The 23493-nt window shown below is 39.1% G+C and overlaps 1 protein-coding gene across 3 annotated transcripts in view; it reads right to left on the bottom strand.

Moving 5' to 3' along the window:
• Window positions 1-4421: 4421 nt before the first annotated feature.
• LOC127640719 (chromatin remodeling regulator CECR2-like) overlaps window positions 4422-23493 on the bottom strand; it is a 40922-nt gene continuing 21850 nt past the window's right edge. Inside the window, exons 2-19 of one of the 3 annotated variants that reach the window (XM_052123430.1) lie at window positions 18450-18544; window positions 16026-16209; window positions 15801-15928; window positions 15608-15685; window positions 15353-15435; window positions 14797-14957; window positions 13478-13567; window positions 13027-13174; window positions 12270-12399; window positions 12026-12063; window positions 11825-11916; window positions 11618-11744; window positions 10832-11190; window positions 10548-10697; window positions 9722-10445; window positions 7742-9596; window positions 7449-7509; window positions 4422-5052 (exon numbers count right to left, since the gene is read on the bottom strand). In XM_052123430.1, the coding sequence (XP_051979390.1) occupies window positions 7452-7509; window positions 7742-9596; window positions 9722-10445; window positions 10548-10697; window positions 10832-11190; window positions 11618-11744; window positions 11825-11916; window positions 12026-12063; window positions 12270-12399; window positions 13027-13174; window positions 13478-13567; window positions 14797-14957; window positions 15353-15435; window positions 15608-15685; window positions 15801-15928; window positions 16026-16209; window positions 18450-18544 (4500 nt within the window). In that variant the 3' untranslated portion in view covers window positions 4422-5052; window positions 7449-7451. Of the gene's footprint in view, window positions 7510-7741; window positions 9597-9721; window positions 10446-10547; window positions 10698-10831; window positions 11191-11617; window positions 11745-11824; window positions 11917-12025; window positions 12064-12269; window positions 12400-13026; window positions 13175-13477; window positions 13568-14796; window positions 14958-15352; window positions 15436-15607; window positions 15686-15800; window positions 15929-16025; window positions 16210-18449; window positions 18545-23493 lie in introns of all 3 variants that reach the window. The other 2 variants (XM_052123429.1, XM_052123428.1) reach the window with 2 other exon arrangements.

Raw genomic sequence — 23493 nt, 5'->3', positions numbered from 1 at the left:
TATTTATGCTGTGGTGGAAATGACGCCACCACTGTGGGACAGTCTTGATTTTGGTAAAGTTGTTAGAAATACCTATTCCACAATAAATATTAAAATGGTTTAAAACATGTAATAATTTATATTTTTATAATGGACTTTCATAGTTTCATATTAAAAGTCTGAGTCTAGGACTGGCTAAAACCATAAAATATGTACATAAAAGGTGTGAAAGGCACTAAAATAACCGGTGAGTTTTATGTCATTTTTTTTTTTTTAAAGCGGCCTTCATATAACAAGTGTAAAAAAAAATACAATTTAAATAAAACGTTTCTTTTTAATAAAAATCATCCTATGGGTTATGACAGTGCTCAAACAAACACTCATATAAACTAAGCAAAAAAAAAAAAAAAAAAAAGAAACACCCCTTTTTCAGGACACTGTATTTTAAAGATAACTTTGTAAAAATCCAAATAACTTTACAGATCTTTATTGTAAAGGGTTTAAACAATATTGTATTTGCAATAGCAGTATCTTTAAAGCTTCACTTTATTTAGTTGACCAGCTACTGGAAGCTTGCTTCTAAAACAACCAGGCCAATTTAACTATTTTTACTTTTGTAAAATCACCATGCAACAACTGCTTTATACAGCACAATGCGCTAGCAGCTAACAGCTAGCGGTCCTGTTGTTGTTTATTGCTTTGTGTCGTGTTTAAGATGATGTCACGGCAGTAGAGGCGGCGCAACTATGACGATCAGCCTATAATCCCACCCACATTGAGGCGGCACGAAACAGCAGTGGAAAAGGAAACTCAGAAAAGTTAAGAGAGTAGAGTTGAGGTCGAACAGTAACGTGCAATGGAAAAGTGCCATTAGTCACATGTCTGTGAAACGTTATGTCAAGAGTTGTTGAATCGTTTTATGTCCATAGAAATATTTACACTTGTTAAGTTTGCTGAAAATAAAAGCAGTTGAAAGTGAGAGGATGTTTAATGTTTTGCTGAGTTTGTATAAATACAATGATTTTCTTGCGATTCTCCTCATGTGTAAGTCGCTTTGGATAAAAGTATCTGCTAAATGTAATGCATAGTGAGTGATAATGTACCTGATTTGAGATGGGGCAAACTTCAATCGGTACATCCATTTATCTAGACATCTCTTTAACTACAGGATGATGTGACAAGGCAAAGCCATGACCTATGCATGTGGTGTTGAATAGAAGAGCATCCATGATGTTCTGATCAACATCTGTTCCCTGTGAATTTGTGTGGGAAAGAGTAACTGTAAAAAGGAACATGCATTCAATCATTTTTGCTTTGAAAGTACTTGACACTAAAGGATATTTGAATCTCCTTAAGGTTCAGCAGACACATGAAAGGTAAGATGTGAAAGAAACCTGTCTCTCCTACACTGTAAAAAATTACTGTAAATTTACAGCCAAATTCCTACAGCAATCTACTGTGATTCTTAAATACAGTAGTTTGCTGTTAAAAATTTTGCATTCTGGGAGATCAAGAGCAGACTCACTGTGAAGTGACTAGTTTTACAGTAAATAGCTCTTCTATGCAAGGCATTAGAGGAAAATGAACATTTAAAATCGTGATATCATCTCAAGCTTTTGAATTTTGAAACAAATTAAATATATATATATATATATATAATCATGATACTTCTGACCAACTCCTCTGTTCTTTATCGTCTCACATCAGCCTTCACTTGTCTGTCTAATGAGAAGTCAAATAAAAAAAATCAACCTTTGAAGTAATGTACATATTAAATGTACAGTTTTGCCAAGATTGAAAAGTGTATTTTTTTATGATAAAAACAACAACAACCTGCACACAGTAAAATAACAGCATAGCTTTATTATAATGGGTTATAATGGTGACATACCCATAAGCATTTGCGCTTGCATAAGTATGCATGCTTTGGGAATGCATTGGGGCTACAAAAATTAAAAACAAACAAAAAAACATGTACAAAAGTTTTTATTCAGACTTAATAGAAGTCTTAGTTTAATTAGTGTTGTTGTTTTGTTATCAATAGTTGTGTGTTTTTTTTTTTTAAGTCACCATTATCTCTTGAGCTGGCACCTCGGACCTTCTATATTATTATATTACGTTCTTCCGGCCAGTCAAATTGTGTTTAAGTAAAACACTAGATGATGCACTGTGCTAGTTGGAAGACAAAACTTAAGGTCAGACTGAATATCTGATCCTACCTCGTAAACGGCACTAAACGTGTCAATAGTGATGCATTACACATTAAAATATAAAATCAAAAACCGTAAAGGATATTTCAGCAAAATTATATCAGCAAACTGAGTGTTTTATGTTTTTGATGAACTTACAGAATAACAGAAGTTGCTTACAATACACACACAGAAATCAACTATCGGCATACAAAACGCAACAATGGTAACAATTAACAAACAAACTTTTACATAAAAATTAAAAGCTGAACGTTAAAATACAAGTATCTTAGACTGCAACAAAAACAACATCAAAATAAACCAGCAAATAGTAAAAAATCTAAGTAAATTCTTCATGCCGCAGTGCATGCTGGGAACATAGCTGTTAATTTCAACAACAGTAGACAGCAAGTAATTTAACAGCAATATGCAGCTAAATTGCAGTTGTATACTGTAGCTGTCAAAAACAGTAAATTGCTGTTAATTTCAAGAACGGTAACAAACTGTATTTTTACAGTATAATGCAGGCAACCACAGCTGCCAGTAGTTTACTGTTTTTTTACAGGATGTTTTTTTTTTTTACAGTATACATAGAAAAAGTACACTGTATAAACAAAATTGTGTAAAAAAATCAGTAAACTACTGGCAGCTGTGGTTGCCTGCATTATACTCTAAAAATACGGTTTGTTACCATTGGATAAAAGCGTCTGCCAAATGCATAAATGTAAATGTAATGAAAAATTAAGCTTGCTAACTAGAGGGGTAAATCATAAGTTTTGTCACAACACCATCTTATATCTTAGATTTTCTTAGCCAGCGATCCGATGTTTGCCGATACCTTTTAGTCTGGCGATCGATGTTTGTGTTGCATCGATGACATCACATCCTTGATTATTTAATCGATACACCATTCCAGATCAATGGATCGTTACACCTCTTTCATGAACTAATGAATTAGGGGCCATTTCAACTGAATGAGTTTTTGTGTCTTTTTAAAATTTCTTTTCTATGTAAACATATGCTGAATGGATGTCCTTGATTAATTTATTCAATTTTCAAATGTGTCTGAGAATGGGGAACTACATTAATACTACGATAGCCAGGTGGTCATTTTACTTGAGTAGAAGCAGTATACTTTTCAACTGGGAAATTTACAACAACTCTGTAGTTTCAAAGAATCAGGTTTTGCACACTGCTTGTCCTGTACTTCTTTTTTTCATTGTCACCAGTTTCAGTCTTTAACCACAGTAGATGTTCCCTTCCGCCAGTGGAACATCAGCTGCAATTTACTGAAACTACATTTCTTCAAGCAGAGTCAGTGTAGACTCTACACTGTCACATATGATTTGAATAACATATTACTTAAGAGTTAAGAGTTGTAAGTGTACACAACATCACTGAAGAAGATCCGTAAAGATCTTGTACATGTATACGCAAACTCTTTTTCCATTTTCCCCGATCGGACAGTTAGTTCCTCTTAAAGCCATGCGTCATCAGACTCATGAACCGTTTAAACTCTTGAGTTAGCGCAGCGGTTGATTGACAGATAAAGAGTGGCCCTTCGCTGCATCCCGGGGTTTACAGTGTTTTATATGTGATTTTGACTACCTCAGTATGTGTTTTTTGTGATTCCATCACAAAATGTTTTGCACCGATTTAAACCTGTATATAGTGCTCACTTATAAGAACACTTGTCATCGGATCATCCAAATCACATACTAATACCAGCTGTAAACGGGGTCTAAATGACCGCTGCCTACATGAGCAAATGCTACAGAATGACTTCTGGTGGAAGTTCATCCTGTGTCTGATTCCCCAGTAAGCCTCCCAGGAATAAGGTGGATAAATTCAATTTCAGCCTTGTTTTTTAACGTTTAAAAGTGTCTAAAGCAATAGGTGATGATTGTTAACTTTTTATCTTTCACTCATGTCGCTCAGTAGTGTTGAACCCTGAATGAAATGTTTGAGACCCACTTTTCTGAGTTAGTATATAGGCATGAACACTTGAACATGAATATTTATGTCTTTGTACTAATTTACTGTGTAGATAATAGTGAACTATAGTGCATACAGTGTAATCTGGTCTAGGATGGTAAAGGATTGTCATGACATCTAAATGACACACACACACACACACACACACACACACACACACACACACACACACACACACACACACACACACACACACACACAGAGAGAGAGAGAGAAAGATCTAATTAAACAAAATTTATTCTAAGAAATGTACAGTATTGAAAATAATTCTATTTCCAAAATAATTTGCCAGTCAGGTAAGAACTTCATATAAAAATGAACGTTTTAGAGGTCCTTTTGAATGCCATCATGCTATTGAATTGGGGGGAGGAGGGGGCATGTTTATATTAAAGATTTACAGACCTAAAGAGCAAATAAATATGTTTCACATTTAACCAACTATTTGCTGAACTAGTGCAGACAGAATAGTTGACAGCAGAGATGTTTGAAGACTGGATTTCAAGAGAGACATCTTTTACCCACCAATGAATACATGAAAACAGAGAAAATAAAACACATCTCCACACAATCTTGCAGTCCATTACAACTTAATGATCCCTTTACATTTGAACAGCTGAAAATGACAATATTTACAAGACATTACTAAAATGATAGAAATTCACTGGTGAACAAAAACAGATTTACACAAAAAAGTTAGACAGCATTCATGATTCATACATATGTAACACTTGACGTGTACAGGAAAAACTATTTACTGTTAAAATATCACAGCCAGACATGATACACTCACTCAGGTTTCTGGGAAAATGCATCACAAATATCAGACAAATCCTTTGTACAAGATGTACATCCGGTTTTCCACTGACTTCAGTTTGGATCCTACGCAACTCTAAATGAGAGCAACAACATGAACATCAATTGTCAAACTAGGACACTGTCTTCATTTCAGTGATGGTGGTGAAACGCACAAACATTCAAAATGTGGAATGCAGATGTTTTATGTTCAAACTTGGCACTGAAAAATTTATGATCATTTGTTTGGTTTTACAAGTGGACATATTAAGGATTCAGAGTACAAACACATAAGCAAGTGACAAAATGAGACGGGTGTCTGTAAGACGTTTTCCCAAACCAGGATGGGCGTTTTTAAACTATCCAATGAAAGTAGGGAATCTGTGTGTATTTATCAGTGGGCATTTCCAAACCAGGATGGGTTTTTTCCACTATCCAAAGAATGTAGGGAATCTCTATGTAGTAGGCACAATGAGTAAAGCGGTTGTAAAATGCCCATCCTGGTTTGAAAATGCCCACTGGGAAATGCCCATTTCTGTTCCACAGAGACCTATACATCAAACAAGTTATCTTTGTGAGTGTCTAAGAAGGGAATGGAGAATGTGCCAAATTCTGGCTTAATGAGGTAGATTTTCTTGCTGCTATATCATAAATAAGCTGGATTTTTTATGGTTTGTTCAGATGAGCCAAGAGTGTAATCCATATTACATACTCAAAATAATAATTTTTAGTGCAGGACAACAGTAATAGGACCTATGAAAATGAATTTAAAGCACAACCTCCAATTCCAAGTCAGCACACCCCATTTAATGCATAAAAAAAAATTGCCAGATGATTTTAAAGAACAGTGTGACAAATGCTATTAACCACAACAACAGCTTGCTTTGTTCCTGTTACTTGCAGTTATACTGAGAAACACACACACACACACACACACACACACACACGCACACGCACGCACGCACGCACGCACGCACACACAGTTAAGATCATTCACTGGCTTAAGATGAATTGAGGTTAATTTCCACAGTTCCAGTGACATTTAATTCATATTTTTCACTGAATATTCATTTACAATACCCGTATTAAAACCACTGCAACCTGAGGACATATTCAGTACACTGAATTAAAAGAGGAAGCATTAATGTAAAATATGAACACATTGACATTTTTCCCATTTGATAAAAGGAGCTACAGTGGTGCTTTTACAAGAGAACATCTAGCCGGTTTATGGCTAATTTGTGCTCTCTCATCACTACAACTCTAGTTGGTTGTCTTTTGTGACAATATCAATTTCCATTCCAGTATGTGAAAACAAAACATTTTAAGATGACCAATAAAGAATGGCATCAGATAACAAACAATAAACCGGCCTTCAATGAAACCATGCCAACCCCCCCCCCCCCCAGTCTGTGTAGAAGTGACAAATGTATATCCCAGTGTTTAAAACCTGATTATTCATTCTGTGCATATTCAAACTAGCAGGACACATCAATAAGAGACAATCAGACACACATTAGATAAAGAGACAACTTAAGAAAATGTTGTAGAATTTAGTCTCACACAAAGCACACATCTATTTTTAGTCCAAGGTCACTAATTCCAGTATGAAAGACTATTCCTAGTGCATAACAAATAGAGCAGCCGGGTTCTCTGCCAGTCTATGTAAATCAAAGACAATCTTCAAGTTGGTTCATCATTAAAAGGATGCATAACACCAGAACTTAAGTGGATAATGTGTTTTAGTTGAAGTGAACACCACCTCATAAAAACACTCCAGGTGTGGTGTTTCCCAGTGGAGCAGAAGATCCATCTTTTATTCCTTGTGTTGCATTATCTAAAATCATTCACAGAACATTCAACATGTACATGAAGGCAACTGAGCCTAGTTTGTCCATGGAGCTTGGAAAGAGGTCCAGAAGAATCAGTAACTTTTTTATTACACCTGAGTTTAACTTTGATAAGGAACACCAACTGGTAAATGACATAACTCTTCTCATTAACAACATCCAGTTTCTTTACTCCTTTAACTGCCCACGCGAAGAAGCCTCGGAGATGTTATTCCTACAGGGAATGAGGTGAAAAAGACATTCCAAAAGAAAAACGCAAGCTGCAGACCAGTATTTATGTGTATAAACCGCATTTGAGCACTAAAGAGAGGGCACAATTCACATTCAAATATTCACAGCTTTTCCTTGGTCAATGGTTCAGCTCGTTGAGCATATCTCCTGGCACTGCGAGACATTCCTTTCCCTCCTCATTGTAAATGACTGCCGAATGCAGGTTGGGTTACCAGTGTTCCAAAAAACGTTTTAATTTTTGAAGGTAACACTATAACAGAAGCCTGTCTGAGGAGTGAGACTCCAATTGGTGTAACAAATTATATTTTCAACAATCTTCCTAATTTCTGTCATTGTGTTCTCCATCTCTCCATGTATATTCCAGGTTGTAAAAGTGTTGTAGAATGTATTCATTCTACCGCTGCAATCTCACCTTTCATATTCCTTGTTTATTGCCTGGGCCATTGGGAGATGCTGTTCCCAACAACTGCTGCCTATCAGACAAGAACAAAAGTTACTACAGGTGAGAAATATTGATGTGAAAGCATTAGTCATATGTAAATAAATCAAATTTGTTGATAAATTATTTTTGTAATTTATTACAAAATAAATTTATTTTTTTATTTATTACAATTCTATTGGAATTGTATATTGATTAGATATTTGTTCAACTCTATCTCTCAGATCTATCTTATCATGAGGACTTGGAGGTAAATTATCTCTTACCCAGTCCGAAGAAATTGTTCTCCAACCACTGCTCTTTGTGGAACGACCATTCCCTGGAAGTGTCCTGCAACATTTGAATGCCTGTATATAGCCATGCGAGTTTGGCTTGGGAAGAAAGGTAGGTGTTGGGGCCTCTGTAAGGCTTCCATCAAATGTGGATGAGGATGCTGTTGGGCAAATTGTCTGCTGGGAAATTGGTGGCTGGAATATGACACACCTGCCATCATAGGTGCACCACCTTGCTGCATGCTGGAATACATGGCACGAGGGCCATAAGAGAAACTGGGGTGTGGCTGAGCTGAAATACGATTTCGGGCTGCAGCATTATGGCTGTCCAGGTCCAAGATCTCTTTCGGGCTGTCGGAGTGCCCAGAAGGCTCTTCAGTTCTTGCCTGCTTGGCAGGGCTGCCATCCTCCCTGCTTTCCAAAGCGCTGCTATGAGACCCATCTGGTAAAGAACTCGGTGACATTAAGCTCCCACTAGATCCATCCGAGCCCTGAGGAGACATGGTGTTTTTCGGCTGCCGGCCATTAAAACTGCCAACTAATGGTGATGGGTAAGAATTGGGCATCATTTGGTGTTGAGGCTGGTATGGAGGTCTAGGCCACTCTTCAGTGGGAAATCCAGGTCTGCCATGTCTGTGCAGCTGATAGAACTGTTGCTGCTGGTACTGAGGATACATGCTCGGAAGGCTCTGATGATGCGGTGTTGCCATGTGATATTGGTATGGAACAGCTTGCTGTTGATAAGCAGGAAAACGTGCAGGATTATGATGAGGGCTATTTGTCTTTGATAGAGGTCCCTGGTTTGGGTAAGGTTGGTGGTTTGAGGGGTGTAATTGTTTACCTATATGTGGGCTGAATTGTTGACGTGTTGGCTGATTTACATTGTATTGAGCCATGGTGGTGCTCTCTGGACCCTGAGAGTGTGTTGGACAAGCATGATTGAGAAGTGGTTCTGGACCCTGCTTTCCCAGCTGGGTTTGGTTTTCCGGACTGAAGGGCTGTTGTTTGTAAAGTCCATTGGCACAGTCCGTCCTCAGTTTAGGATTGCTGCCATCTTGGGAAACGGTGATCCCATCTGATACTATCCTACTGGTAGGCTCACAAGGCCTTTGGTCTCCCTGATCAGCCGGAGAGGGCTGCGCAAGTGGATGAGATACAGGGTGGCTGGGAGGTAGAGAGCTGAGGGTTACAGGCTGATGAACGCCATGCTGTCCCCCCTGAAGTGCAATCTGTGGCATTCCATGGAGAGCTCCTGTCTGTGGGCCTTTGACAGATCCATTGTGTGGTACTTGCTGTAAGCCATTTTGAGGGTACTGATGAGATACATTTTGTGACATTTGTTGAGGAAGATTCTGCAGCATGTGTGGAGGAACATTCTGGGATTGCCTTAGAGAGCCATTCCCAATAAATTGTGTTGGAACATTTTGATGGATTTGTTGAGGGGGATGCTGGGGCATTGCATCTAGTGTTTTCTGGGGCATCTGCTGAGAACAATTTGGGGAAAATTTTGAAGGATCCTCCACAGACTTATGCTGCTGGGGTACTAGTTGGGTAGCATTTAGTAAATTGGGTTGGTCACTGTTGTGAGGTGTTTCTAGATTTAGTCGATTATGTTTGTCTTCATTCTGCTTTGAACATTCTTTGCTTGTAGTAGAAACTGATGCAGGAGATTTCCCCAGTGACGTTTGTCTCTGTGTTGGTCTATGCCAGTCCAGCACCGTAGGGTTTTGCAGAGAGCTATTAGGCTGCTCTGATTTTTCTGTTTGATTTGGACAAAAGCGACTGTCTGCCTCAATCAGATCACAATTTTCTCCAGGCAACTGATTATCACCAGATTTTGTATTTGAACCTGTCAGGATATAAAATGGTGTTAAAATATGCTTAAATCATGCAGGAGACATCCATCAAACATTCAATCTCTCCTAGAAAGCAATTAGTGAAATCCCAAAAATATGAACGGATAGCCACTCCTACCTTTGGGGGATATCATTGTGTGCTGGTTGTCAATAACACCATCTCTAGAAGGCCTGAAGAGATGGTTTTCAGAAGACAGTGCCGTTGTACCTCCACTTTGTAGGGTGGGCTGGAAGTCGCCAACATTTTGGGATGATGAGGCAGAGAGTTGCTGGAGGGCAATCATCTCGGGACTATCAATCATAGATGCTAAAATTGGCCTTGAGTCCTGAGGGGCCCCTGGTGGTTTTTGACCAATGAGACCGTGAGAGTTAATAGAGGGCATTCTATATGGACCATTTGCTATTGCATAACCAACACTGTGTGGAGGATGGATCATGCTATGATTGTATGGATGCTGGCTAGTCGCACTCTGTTCTTGTATCATTGGTCCACCAGGTGTCTGCTGTCCTTGATGGTTCATGGGTGGCCACATAATGGGCATGTTCATGCCATGGGGACCATAAGGAGGGTAGGAACTATGCATTGGGACACCTGGCCTAGGGTACCTGTTCCCCACAGTTTGCATGGGCTGTCCTTCTGAATGCTGGTGTGAAGGGTACATATTGCCCTCAGTTGGAGGGGCACAGAGACCTCCAGGCTGAAAGGCCACTGGCCTTGGGCCCAGGGAAGGGCCATGAGTGGGTCCAGGATAGGAAGGTTGCTGATGTGGAGGTTGAAGCGGCCTTACATCGGTTCCTACTGGGTATCTGGGTCTAAGATGTGGACCACTTAAGAGGGAATTCTTATGAAGACAAAAGATATATAAAACATTATGAATAACCTTCAAGGTGAATGAATGGACAGCATTTTCAAAACTAATACTGCTGGATGAAGGAAAACATACCTGCATGCTGTAGTGAGGCATGTGCTGAGGTCCATGGTCCTCTGATGGCCTGGACATGAGGGGTCGCTGTCCAGGGTATGGATACTGAGGGTCAATCATCATATGATGGGCATACATTCCTGGTCCTGGAGGACCTGCAGGCTGATGAAACTATGGGAAAAAAAGAACACATCACTTTTGGAGTAATGACAATAACACGTGCACAGGGAGAACACTATAATAATAGTTATCAAAACATCTATTTTCTACTGTAAACAATAAACAAATTTACAGTGTGGTCTAACCTGTTGAGCAGGATGTAATGTGCCAGGCTGTTGCTGTCCTGGATTGATATTATGGAGATGTGAGGGACCATTGCTGTAGTTTGGGGGAGGGGGTTGTTGAGTGAAATTGGGTTTGTCTTGTTGCTGATTGTTTCCCTTACCACTGTTGGAAGATTTGCGTTTTTGAACCTGCTCTGTGGCTTTGATCAAGCTCTCAGGTCCAGACTGTCTGTGACTTTTGCTCTTTTTCTTTTCCTTGCGGTCACGGTCTTCACTGTTCACATGAAACTCCTCATCTGTGTCACCATCCTCAGAGGGAAAGTGCTTTAGTAAGGCTCGGCCAAAGCAGTGTTCCAAGGACTCAGACATTATTGTGTATTCTGAGGAGGCAAACAGACAGGTATGAGAGAGAGAGAGAGAGAGACATACACCCCCCTCCCCATGCAGAGCAAGCACAACAACCAGGTCACAGATCCACAGTTGACCTCTGACCCAGCCACACCCAGGGGAGTGCATTCTGATGGATGGATGGTTCCAGAGAGGGGAGCTAAGGGGCAGGAATTTCTCTGTGGCACTGCAGGACCTGGCACACCGGAGGACAGCTCAATCACGCTATTAATCAATGTCAGAGCCTCTCCACATACCTCCATTTCTAACATGTCTTGATTTGTTTATCACACACAAACGTCTTAACATTACTACACATTCCGTCATTTTGATGAATAGATAATTTTTTTTTAAAGAATTTCACTTCTGCTTGAAAGCCAATAATTTGGGTATAAATAAATGGATTGACGTAATATTTACCACTCTCCTCTCCATTGTATTCCAGACAGTTCTCAAACATTAGCTTTACATCAGCCACAAACTCCTCCTTGGCAACATACTCTCCATCATTCAGCTTTCTCTCAATCGTGGACAGGTCCATTGGAGTCTGACAAAACATTTGACAAATCGTATTGAAATATACTTAAATGGGCCAACACATTTCTTAAAAACAGCTTTAATGCCAACCTGTATGATTTCGTGATAGTTGGGTGCGTAAGACTCATCAACAGGCTCCATGAAGGGCCAGGCATCTTTGTGAGCTTTGAGGGCCTCCAAAACTGAAGACAAATGTATTTTACATTCACTTAGTGAAACTGCTACAGATGTTTAATGAGGAAAAACACACTGTAGTTTGACCACAACCCAACCAACATTGTCTAAACTTACCTTTGTAGAGAGCAGTGTAATCGTCATCCATTTCATAGCTACAATGGGAAAGAAAAATTAGTATACAGCATACAGTATATTCATAAGTGTAATTAGCAAGTAAAATCAGTTATTTAAAAGTTAGTTCTTCATTTTAAATTAGTTATTAGTAATTTAAGGTGATGTACTTTTTAAAATAAAGACATACTGTATATCTAATCAGGTTATCTTGTACTGAGATTGAAGGTTAAAGCAAAGTCCTTACAACTCCTTAGTACGGCGTGCTCGGCGAATAGGTGAGTGGGTCTCCAGATTCAGCAACTCGGGGGGAAGTTCTTTTCCTTGGGAGAGCAACCAGGCCTTCTCCTCTCGCTGCTTCCTTCTACGTGCACGTTCTAAACATAAAAGCAAAACATTCACAACACAAAGCTATGGTCACTTTAAACTTCTTTTTACCATTAATAGAGCACCTGTTACCTGACCATGTCTGGCTAGGCCAGGCTGATGAAAAGTTGGCAAACAATATATAGTAGCAAAGGGAACGATTCATCACTCAACTTTAGACGGCACATTTGATCAAAGTGCACAGGCAAGATAAAGGGGAGAAGGGCTTTATGTTCTATCATTAAAGGCCCTGACTGGCACACCCTGCTGGGAGGATTAAAGAGGCTGGAAGGAAGAAACCACTGGAGAGAACTGCAGGCTCGATCTTCATCCATAATACATTAATGTGGATGGGCGCATCAGCAGCAGCACAATCAACAGTTAATTAACCTTCTGACAGAGGATATCAGAGCTGGGAGTGAGGCTGATAGTTTCCTCTACCTCAGTTATTTGGGTGATTAAAGCAGCCTTAGGTTAAAAGCATGCTGACTTCAAAACTGCCATGTTGAGATAAGACCACAGAATGTGCTCTAGCGTCAGTGTGTTTTATCAAGCTTGTGGGGAAACTTTGAGCTTACGAGTCTGAGACAGTACTAAGGAAGTCTTGTGCAAAAGTGAGTGAGTGAAGAGTACCTCACCCTCTACAGCTTTGACTTTCTCTTGTTCCTCTCTCTCCCGTTCTTCCTGAAGCAGTCTCTCTTCTTCTCTCCGTTGTTCAGCAAGCAAGGCTTGCCTTTCCAGGTCCTCCTCTGTCTGCTTCTGCTCCATCTCGCTTGTGACCCAAGTCTGCTGACATATATACAGATGTTGCGTTAATGGAAAATATTTTGAATTTAAAAACATAAATTATTTCAGTCATTTTGACAGATCAAAAAATAAGGTATCTGGTCTATAGCGTTTCCTTACTTTAGAAACATTCCCACAGTAAAGGAAGTTAATAGGGATTTGTTTTCATTATGTATATAGTTCACCCAAAAATGTAATTGAGCACAACCTCTATAGAAATACATATTTTAAACTATGGCATTACATTATACAGTATACACAAAATAAAAAAACGAAATACTTTGGCACATTTAAAAACCTCACCTCATCCTCTTTGCTGCTGTGTTGTTCAGTATGGTTGTTGTCGTTGCCTTCCGCAGATGGATTCAGTAGCTTCAGCGTCATTTCTTTCTCCTGGGGAAAAATAATGTTGTCACTTGTGGTTGCATACATATGTGGGTGTCAGGTAGGTCAATTGGGGGACATCTCCCCCTCCCCTGTATGCCCTTTGTTTAGCAGGAGGCTAAAAGGGTCATCGCAAAACAAACAGCCAAAGGGAGCCCTATGGTGCCCATGGTGACCGAGGCCCATCAAAATGTAACCATTTGAATGGACAGCAGCCCCCTTCCCCCGTATCTCAGTATATGCAGGTCTTTATGCTTTGTGCATTACACCACAACACTTAATCCCATGGTAGAAGATGGATTGCCTCTGGTATCACCAAATAAGAGGTCAAAAAACCTGCAAAGCTGCAGACCGTCAATCACTATGCTCCAGCTCGCCTCAAGGTGAGAGTCTGGCACACGTCGACGGCTAGATGGCTTGTCTCTGACAGGGCTGTGAGTGTGTGCATGTGTGAGCGAGAGAGTGGGGGGGGGGGTCTAATATGAGGCAGCAATTGTCAACGTTAAAACCTGCAGCATCAAGGTTATGAAAGACTAAGTATTTGGGTGCAATGAATCACTTCCAACATCATGAACTTCACATATTTTCCTAAGCTGCAGTTAGAAGAACTGATGCCAGATATGCATTTTTACAGTGAGGGTATGTAATGATGATTGCTGGTAGCAGGGTAGCTATGGCAACGAGACACTGTAATAGGTCTTGATTAGCCAAAGAAATGGCATGCAGTACACTGCGCATACCATCATGCAAAAGGTTTTTCACTGACACAAAAGATCAGGCATTGAATTCCTCAATACCACAAAAATCTAAATAATCTTAAACACTTAAAACATCTTTATGCATTAGAAATCCAATACAAAATATTCTGAAGCAGCTGCCATTGCCTCCAAGAACAATTGACCCTGCAGGGTTTTCGTAAAAACACAAAGAAAAACAACTTAAGTACCAACCAGTTATGAATTGTGTTCAAGCAGTGGTATTGCGTTACACAAAAATGATCTACTGTAAGAAAAAAGGGAAAGTTCAAATCTTAACAAAACTTGATTACTAAGTAAAACTGTACTGTAATTTGAAAACATCCTAATTACTGACAAGTTTTAAACAAATGTTTATCTGAAACATGTTTATCTGAAAACATGTTTTGTAATCAATCATCAGTCAAATCATCGTTTGACTGATAAAATGACTCATTACTACGTAACATGCAGATTCAGATAAGACCGAGTGAAGAGTCTCACCTTGTATTCAATCATGTTACTGATCTCAGGCAGGAAGTTTTGAGTGATGATGCGGTGTAGGTGCCGGTCATGAGGGGAGATTTTGTCCTTAATACTCTCTGCAAGACTGGTCCATTGCTCCTCTGTGTCACACACCAGAGACCAGGTCCCACACTTCCGCTCTGGTAATACATTAACCAAATAGTTTACTTAAAGATCAATGGTATGACATTCACAGCTGTTGTTGAGAACTGACTTTCTAAAATCGGCTAAAGGATGGAAAAGTGCCACGAAAATGAAAATAGTATTATACAAATTGTAACAACACACAAAGTATCCAGCTAACACTGTGTCAAATGCTACCCTGTAGCTCCAGCTTGAAAGCTAGCATATCCAGTTGTCATGAAAGCTCTGCTTTTCATGCTTTTGCTAAAAGAGTGTTTTATGCACATTGCAGCTGATGTGCATTACAGTAGGCCACATACGATGCAGAATGAAATGAAGGAAAAATGGTTCTGTGGCAGTTTAACATCTTCACACCCAAAATATATCATAGAGCTTCCTCAGCAAATCTCACCATGTGACTCTTCCAGAACAGGTTTAGATTCTTCAGTACTCTCCTCCTCTGCGTTCATGCTCTCCTCCTCCATCTCCTCCTCCCTAAAAAAAACCACAATCAATGAAGAAAACAAATGAAACCTTGCCTTTTTAAATAAATAATCTGCACAGTGCCAAACTATACTGTTAAATTGGTGTATTTTGTAATCTAGTTCCAGATTTATAAAACAGTATTATGTACAATTCAATTAATGGATGTTTGAAGAGCTCTTACATTGGAAGTGTATCCTCAAGCTTCTTCTTTGGTGGCCTCCCTCTTCTTTTCTTCTCAGGCACTTTGTCAAGAATCTCACTGTGAAAATGGTATGCATGAATAGAGATACAGTAAACTAGTTACTCACAATTTCTGTCATGCATTTAAGTTTTTCTATCCATGTGGCATTGCAGCCTCTTGTGACAATCTATACCTGTATTGGGGAGACATTGGTTTGACTGGCTCCTCTTTGTACAGCCGTGTACCATAAAAGTACCAGTAGAGGGCTCCATTTCCATCTTGGCCAAGAGGCTCAACACGCAAACTGTCTGCATCCAGGCCCTGCAAACCCAGGATCCCTTTTAGACCAAAACCTTTTTGATCACTTCTAAGAAACAGATTTTGTTTCTTAAATGATGCTCATAAACAAGGTTGCTACCTTGAGCCGGTCGAAGACATCAGCAGCATCAAGACGATAGTCACAGAGCCTGTGTAAGAGCTCCACCTGTGTGCGGGGCGGTAGCTCCTCAAATGTGTGCTCATTCAGTGGGTTGGGCTTGCCTTCCTCCAGTACCCAACGGTAATTGATAATGTCTTCCAGGTAACTGCTAAAGGACTGAATCCTGAAAGGATAAAAAAAAAAAAAAAACTTTAACTGAACTTTGTGTGTATGCCACTGCATGCTATTTTGCTTTGGTTATTTCCTTTCAAAACCACACGTAACTGGCAAAATGTAAAACTCCAGTTTTAGCACTGAGTTTGATTGATGGACGAGTATGTGTCCAATGTGGTTACATGCATTTCTCTCATATTCGAGGTGGATCTCAAAATGTTTTGGACTCCATTTACACAGAGTGCACAATGCAAATTTTAACAAAGGCATAAACGGGGTCCATTAAATAATGCAATTCTGAATGTAAAGAAGCACTGACTTAGAACTTAAAGGCTTAGTTCACACAAAATTTAAAATTCTCTCATCATTTACTCAAGCTTTTGCCATCTCAAACTCATGACTTTCTTCTGGGATTACAAACAAAGATATTTTATAATCCAGTACAACCTGACTTGGGTGAGTAACAGACCAAAATTTAAGTCAGGTGCGTGCAAGTGTGAACAGCTTCTCTCATGAACGTGTCAAGGAGACTGCCGACATCAAGCTTTACAGTGAATAGAACTTCAATTTTGGCCCGTTTATCACAAAGCGATTGTATTGGATTACCTTTTTGCTTCTTGGCACAACCTTTTTTGAGATTAAAACTTTTGGGACCCAATTGAAAAAACACATCCTTCACTGTTTGTGTTTATGTTCCAAAGAAGAAAGTAATTCATACGAGTTTGAGAGAGCATGTGGGTGAGTAAATAAGATAATACATTTAGGGTAAACTTATTCTTTAAAATTGTGTCAACAGGGCCATGGTCAACAGACCTGTGACAGCAGGAAGTAATTCTGCATTATATAATTCAGTTTATTTGACAAAAAAAAGCAGACAAGTTAGGGCCTTACAGGAACATCCTCATCCTTTTAAATTATTATAATTCACTAATAAATTATTAATATGATTTAAGTTCTGCTTGGAAAGAAAGCGCTGTGATACTGGGCTAAACAAATATTATTTCCAGGTGGGGTCAATTTGATCAACCCTAAACCCAGTTCCTGTATCAAGGCACAGGGCAAGGGTGAGCCTTGGTACAACAACAGTGAAGATAGAGTAGAAAGGAGGCTTATCTTAAGAAAGCAGAATGATCTCTCTCTCACAGCTGCAGGCCCCCTGCCATTCCATCCTTCTCTTTCTCTCCCTCTCATCCGTAACACTCCCTCCCCCCATTCTGCTGGGGTGTTATGCACATGTAGAATGAAAAGGGCACTTCTGTGAAACGCCAGTGGCACGTGGCCTCCCCTGGATCCCAGTTGCCATCGAATTCAATAAAACCCAGCGTCCAGTTAACGGGCAGCCGGAGTAATGGAATCATTCCTGCCTATCTAGTAATCAACATGGTTCCTTTTTGCTGCTGATGAGGCACTGCTACCGGAAGGAGATCCCTTTGGGGCCCAGTCATTCATCACAGCACTGACTCACACAATAACTCACACACTTTACTGGAAAGGGGGCCAATGGCCCCTTGACCTACTACTGCTGCAGGTAACCTAGCTCAATAACTATAGAGCTACTATTGGCAACTGGTCACATAATGTTGAATAAGCTGAATGCGAGTCAGACACAGGATGTGGGTTGGGCAATAGCATGTACAAGCTTTAACACAATGGTTCTCAACAACCAATCAAAGATTTTTGTGAAAATGTATCAGTCACTTGGTAGAAGCAAAACTAGGCAATGCCAACAAAGACATCCTTTTGAAAACCTTGAACAAAATCTCTGTAAAAGAAAATACTACCCAGATTACATTGAAGCTATCGTAATGTTTTTATGTTAAAATACTTTTTGGTATCACAGCTTAATATGAAGTCAACTGTAAGTAAGGCATTTGTAGGTTGATTTCACTAATAAGTATAACAGCTCTGCAGTGCTATCAGAACATTCCTCCGTTTACCACAGCAACTTTGACGTGAGTTTAGGCGAGACTATCTGTTGGTAAAACCAGTGGAATGCGGAGTGACTTTTCTGGAATTTCTTTGAACACAATGTTTATTTTTGCAATTCCATTTGGTGGTGCTAGTGGTATAGAAATTACACACAATCAGAAACAAAACCAGTTGAGAACCACAGCTCGAACATTATTCAAGATTCTTCAAGAGCACAGATGAGGGCTGTGAAAAAACCTGAAGCATCCCTGAAAAACATTCACAGTTGGAACGGCTTGAAAACAAAAAACACTGAAAGATGATTATGGCAAGGTAACTTACGTGATGTCGCTGCGTTGGTAACATCCTTGCAGCAGCAAGCAGAGGAGATCTGAGAGGAAGTCTTGGTCTTGTTTGAGTAGTGCTTGCTCAAGTTCCTAAAAACAGTGAACAGCAGGTAAAAAAAGGTTAGCCATTAAATCGGTGTTGAGTTTAACTAGTGGCTGCTTTTATGAACTTTTGGGGAAAAAAAAAATCAGCTTTAATGTCTTTGTGTGACATTTTTACACAGTTGTTTCACTCATGAGAAACCGTCCTGGCTAACAAATACCACATAGCATGTGGCTCTCGTGGTAGTAACATCGATTTATGGATTTCACATGTTAGTTTGACATTTCAGTGAAACAATATAACCTTCTGATTCAGAACTTTTTAGGTTACTAGAGCTTGGACTGGAGTGCAATAACAAAGTGTTTGACTAACTTACAAGGTTGGCATTAGGTATTACAAAAGAAACCAGAGACAGACAAATTGTTGTCATAAGGAACTGCCTGTAGAGCAGTGGTAATCAAACGTGGCCAGTTCAGGAGCCAAAATGACAAACTTTGTTTGCAAGAACAAACAAGCTTTGAATAAGCACTAAATGTTGGGTGCTGGGCTTCTTAGGTTCATTGTAAATTTGATCTTTTAAACTAAGATTGCACCGCTACAAAGCACACATTTGCAATTTAACACACCATTTGACAAGGATATCTCGGTTTCTTTTTCTCACTTACATGCTAATGAAAATTATCCCAAGGTCAATTATGATTGGCTGGTTTGTCAGAATCTCTAAGAGGCACGTCACAATGACTTGCAATCAGGGGATAACTTTGGATGGAATGGCCCAGAACGGTGTTCTGGCACCTCCGATTCAGACTCTGATTTTGTGATCAATTCCGCATAGGATCTCGTCTCAATACCCACATGGGCCAATCCATGAGTTAACACCACTATGCATTTGGGCAAAACACTAGGATTCACCAAGGGGATTTTCCCCTGTATTATGTGTACTGTAAGTTGCTTTGATACAAGTGTCAAAAATCTTAAAAACAATTCAGTAAATTTGCAGTTACGCAGTTAAATGGACATTTAAAACATTAGGTAAACCCTGACCAACACAGTAAGAAATAAATCACAGTCAAGATGCATTAACATTGGGATACTAAAAGGCCTGAGTATACTTAGTATATATGGTTGTCTGCGTTACTTATCGCTTCATGCACAGTATACATTACATACATTTTGTCATTAAACAGTCTACGTGTCTTGACAATACACCAGCCAGATTTTCTAGACCCACGGATGCAGTCATTGTCTGTGCACATCATCGCACATGCACTGGCCATTGACTCTATTAAAAGAGTATCACAAAGAAGTTGTATTTGGCATGCGTCAAACACATTCATATTGGTTTGCGGTCAGAAAATTCACAAAGGCAACATGGTCTATCAGGTGCGAGCCGATCCAGAACACGCAAAAACAAAGTATACCTGAGCCTTAAAAGAGTACAAAACCAAGATTTTAGAAATGTTTAGCATTAAAAAGAACAATTGCCTTACTGGGAAGTAGGTTGTGGAGTAAAATCCTTGGTAGCAACACTCAAGAGCACACAAAGTCATTCTCGTGTTCTCAGTGAAGCTTCTATCAACAAGATGGTGCTGAGGTTCAAGTTTAACCTTGACCCCCTTCTTCACCAATTGTATAGCAGCTATTGAGGGTTTATCAAGCGGCAGTAAGAGGGACTGCAAACTCCAGCGTACTGAAAGCTAAGCGACAGCATGTGTCCAAAGCTATAGCTAGCAAAAGCCTACTTCCGTCACTGACTCAGCACAACCCAACCTAGCATGCACCCATCCATTTTCCTTGACGCCTCATCACAAGAGCTTAGCAACTTCGCACCCTAGTTGCTTTCTTTTGCAAGGCCTCAGCTAGCTGCTCTGTCCCTCAGGCAACCTGGAACACTTTTCAGCTTGAGTATAAAACATTCTCCCCCTTTCCCTGTCCAGAGCAGAGTGACACAACAAAATGAACTCAAGGGCAATATAGGCAGCCCAGTCATTCATTGTGAGATTCACTCAAGCTGCAGATTGCTGCTTCCCTCTAGAGAAATGGTGGAAAGAACAGGGTCACAAAGGGTCAGCTCACACACCTCCTGGCTGTGGAGAGGCACGGAAACCAGGAGACTAGTGACAGCAGGAGGAAAAGTGAGAGCTTGAAAAACAGGATGAGACATGTTTGTGTTTAAGGTGAAAAAAAAACAACAAAAACAAAACAATATCCTTATTTGTTTTTTTACTGAGAAAAGTTGGTGGTTATACTTAACATGCATTTTTTTTTTAATAGAAAATAGTTTTATTCCTAAAGTTTCATCAGTTAAGTATCATACTATTGCTATCTCTGATCATGCCACCCTTAGTGTGGACATCCAGCTGTCTGCTCAACCACGCTATTCACCACCATGGAGATTTAACTCTCTGATATTATAGAATAATAAATTTACTTTTTAAAAGTAAAATTTTACATCTCTGCATCAATTGATACGTTTATGGCGACTAACCAGAACAGCGAGACTTTCCACTCTTTATTGTGGGAAAAACTTAACGATTTCACAGGGACAAATAATTTCATATTCTGCAGCGTTAAATAAGCTTAGTACTGCTAAACTGCATAAACTCAATTGCGACATCTCCAAGCTGGACCAACAGCTAGCATATAATCATCTTGAAAAGATATTCCCAGGTATAATATCAGAGGAGCAAACAGGTTTCCTTATAGGGAGAAAATAGTTTTTCAACATCCATAACCTCTTTGATATAATTTACTCTAAACATACCTTTACTTTTCCTGAAGGGGTAATTGCTTTTGATGATGAAAAAGCATTTGATTGTGTAGAGTGGCCGTATCTTTTGCTGTGCTAAGAAAATTTTGTTTGGGGAGGCCTTTATTTCGTAGGTGCGGCTCCTGTATTCTCAACCTCTGGTATCTGTACACACCAATGACTTACGATCTAAATATTTTAAATTAGGGTGTGGAACCCAGCAGCGATGTCCGCTTTCCCCCATGCTGTTTGCTTTGGCTATTGAGCCATTGTCAATTGCTCTGCGGTCCTCCTCATTATTTACAGGAATCACTCACTCTAATATTGAAGTAAAAATGTCTCTTTACACTGACGATTTATTGCTGTATGTTTGTAACCCTACTGGGGCATCCCATCAATTTGTTATAATATATGTTTATAAGAATATTTTGAGTAAATTTGGTTCATTCTCTGGTTACAATTTGTATTTGCAAAAGAGTGAGTTTCACCTCGTTAATAAGCAGGCCGTGTGTCTTAAAAAAACGGTTCCAATTAAGCTAAATAGGTCCGGGTTTAAATATCTTGGGATTAATGTCACCGGATCTTTTTCATCTCTCTTTTCTGCAAACTATACCTCGCTGTTGGCTCAAGTTAAATTCTATGTGCAAAGGTGGCGCAGTCTGCCTTTATCACTAATTGGAAGAATTAACATAGTGAAAATTAATGTTCTTCCGAAGTTTCTCTTCTTATTTCAACGCATCCCCCTATTCTTGCTAAATAGCTTTTTTTTTTAAATATCTTGACCAAATAGTTTCAGAAAATATCATGGTTTCGCGGTATCACGGTATTACACAATTTCTATTATCAGTGAAAACAGAAGGGTTATTTATTTATTTTTGAGCAAACACTTTATTATAATTGAAACTTGAAACCATTTATTTTATTGAAGTATGTGTAAAAAAGTCTCACTTTTATCCTTTTCTATGAGTTGCGGAGTGTCCTGATCTAAAGGGGAGAACTGCACCCGGCTGAGGTGAATTCCAATCGAAAGTGATCATCCCTATAACCTACTCACTACGAAAGACAGAGTTCTTGATGTGGGCACTCTGAAGGGAGCATGGCATCACAGTTTAAATGTAGCCTTCACTAAAAGTATTGTGAAAGGGCCCTTTGTGAAATAATTAACTTACTTTCTTTAGTTTGGAACACGCCCTCTGTCGCGGGGACACTCGTCCCTTGAACGCTTGAGCTTAATGCAGCTACATTATAACGTGATGGCTTGTGACTTTTTTAACCATAATATATGTCACTGTGCATTTCTATCCTGAAGAAAATTGGCAATACACAGCTTTATTTATAAGAGAGGTTTTTTTTTTTGTGAGTTAAAGATGGAAGTGAACAGAAAGAATAGTTTTTGATTTGTTTGTTTTTTTTGGCTTGTTACCAAACATAATATCTAAAACTAATTTAAAACAATGTACATTTACTTAAGCAGCTATACTGCAGAATACAAAAATCTGAGAATGTTGAATTTAATATTAAAAATACAAATATTTTTAAATATATATTAAAAAAAAAACAATTCACCTGAGTAGCATATAAGATATTTATACTTGCTTTTAGGGAGTAGATCTTGAATATAAGTATATTTGTCTTTACTGTACTTGCAAAAGTAGTGAAGAAAAGTGAAAAAATACACATATATTCCCGATACATTCTCTTAAAGCAAGTCTAAATATCTTATATGCTACTCAGGTGAATGCATCTTTTTTTTTAAAGTAATTTTATATATTTTAAAATGGAAAACAAGACAAAAGCACTTGATAACAATAGGATATTTTGCAGAGAATTGTTTACGGAATTAAACGTAAAAGTATTTTTCCTTTAATTCAGTGAATGTCATTTAGAGGTATTTTTAAAAGATGATTTTGTTGCCGTAAAAAAAAATTCCTAAAATGACATCTCATCTGATTCCAAATTTTGAGCATAGATCTTACAAGGTTTTTTGTAAATTCTTCAGAGGGCTGCTAGAAAAGAAAGTAAGCATGAGGTAGGCGCAATGTATACCCATAACAGAGCATCTACCCCAGGATCTTCATAGAGCCAGTGCAATATGGGACGAATATTCGAGGCCCAGTAGTAAGATTGAAAGTTGTGCAGAGACATTCCACCCAAAGACTTAGGATGTTGTAAAAGGCTTTTACGCATTCTAGCAGATTTACCATTCCATAAGAATGAGAGCATCTAGTCTACGAAACAATTTGTTGG

Source organism: Xyrauchen texanus, chromosome 49 (assembly GCF_025860055.1).
Source record: "Xyrauchen texanus isolate HMW12.3.18 chromosome 49, RBS_HiC_50CHRs, whole genome shotgun sequence".
NCBI lineage: Eukaryota > Metazoa > Chordata > Actinopteri > Cypriniformes > Catostomidae > Xyrauchen > Xyrauchen texanus.
The sequence above is the reverse complement of the archived record's forward strand: the minus strand, read 5'-3'. Positions and strand labels throughout refer to the sequence as shown.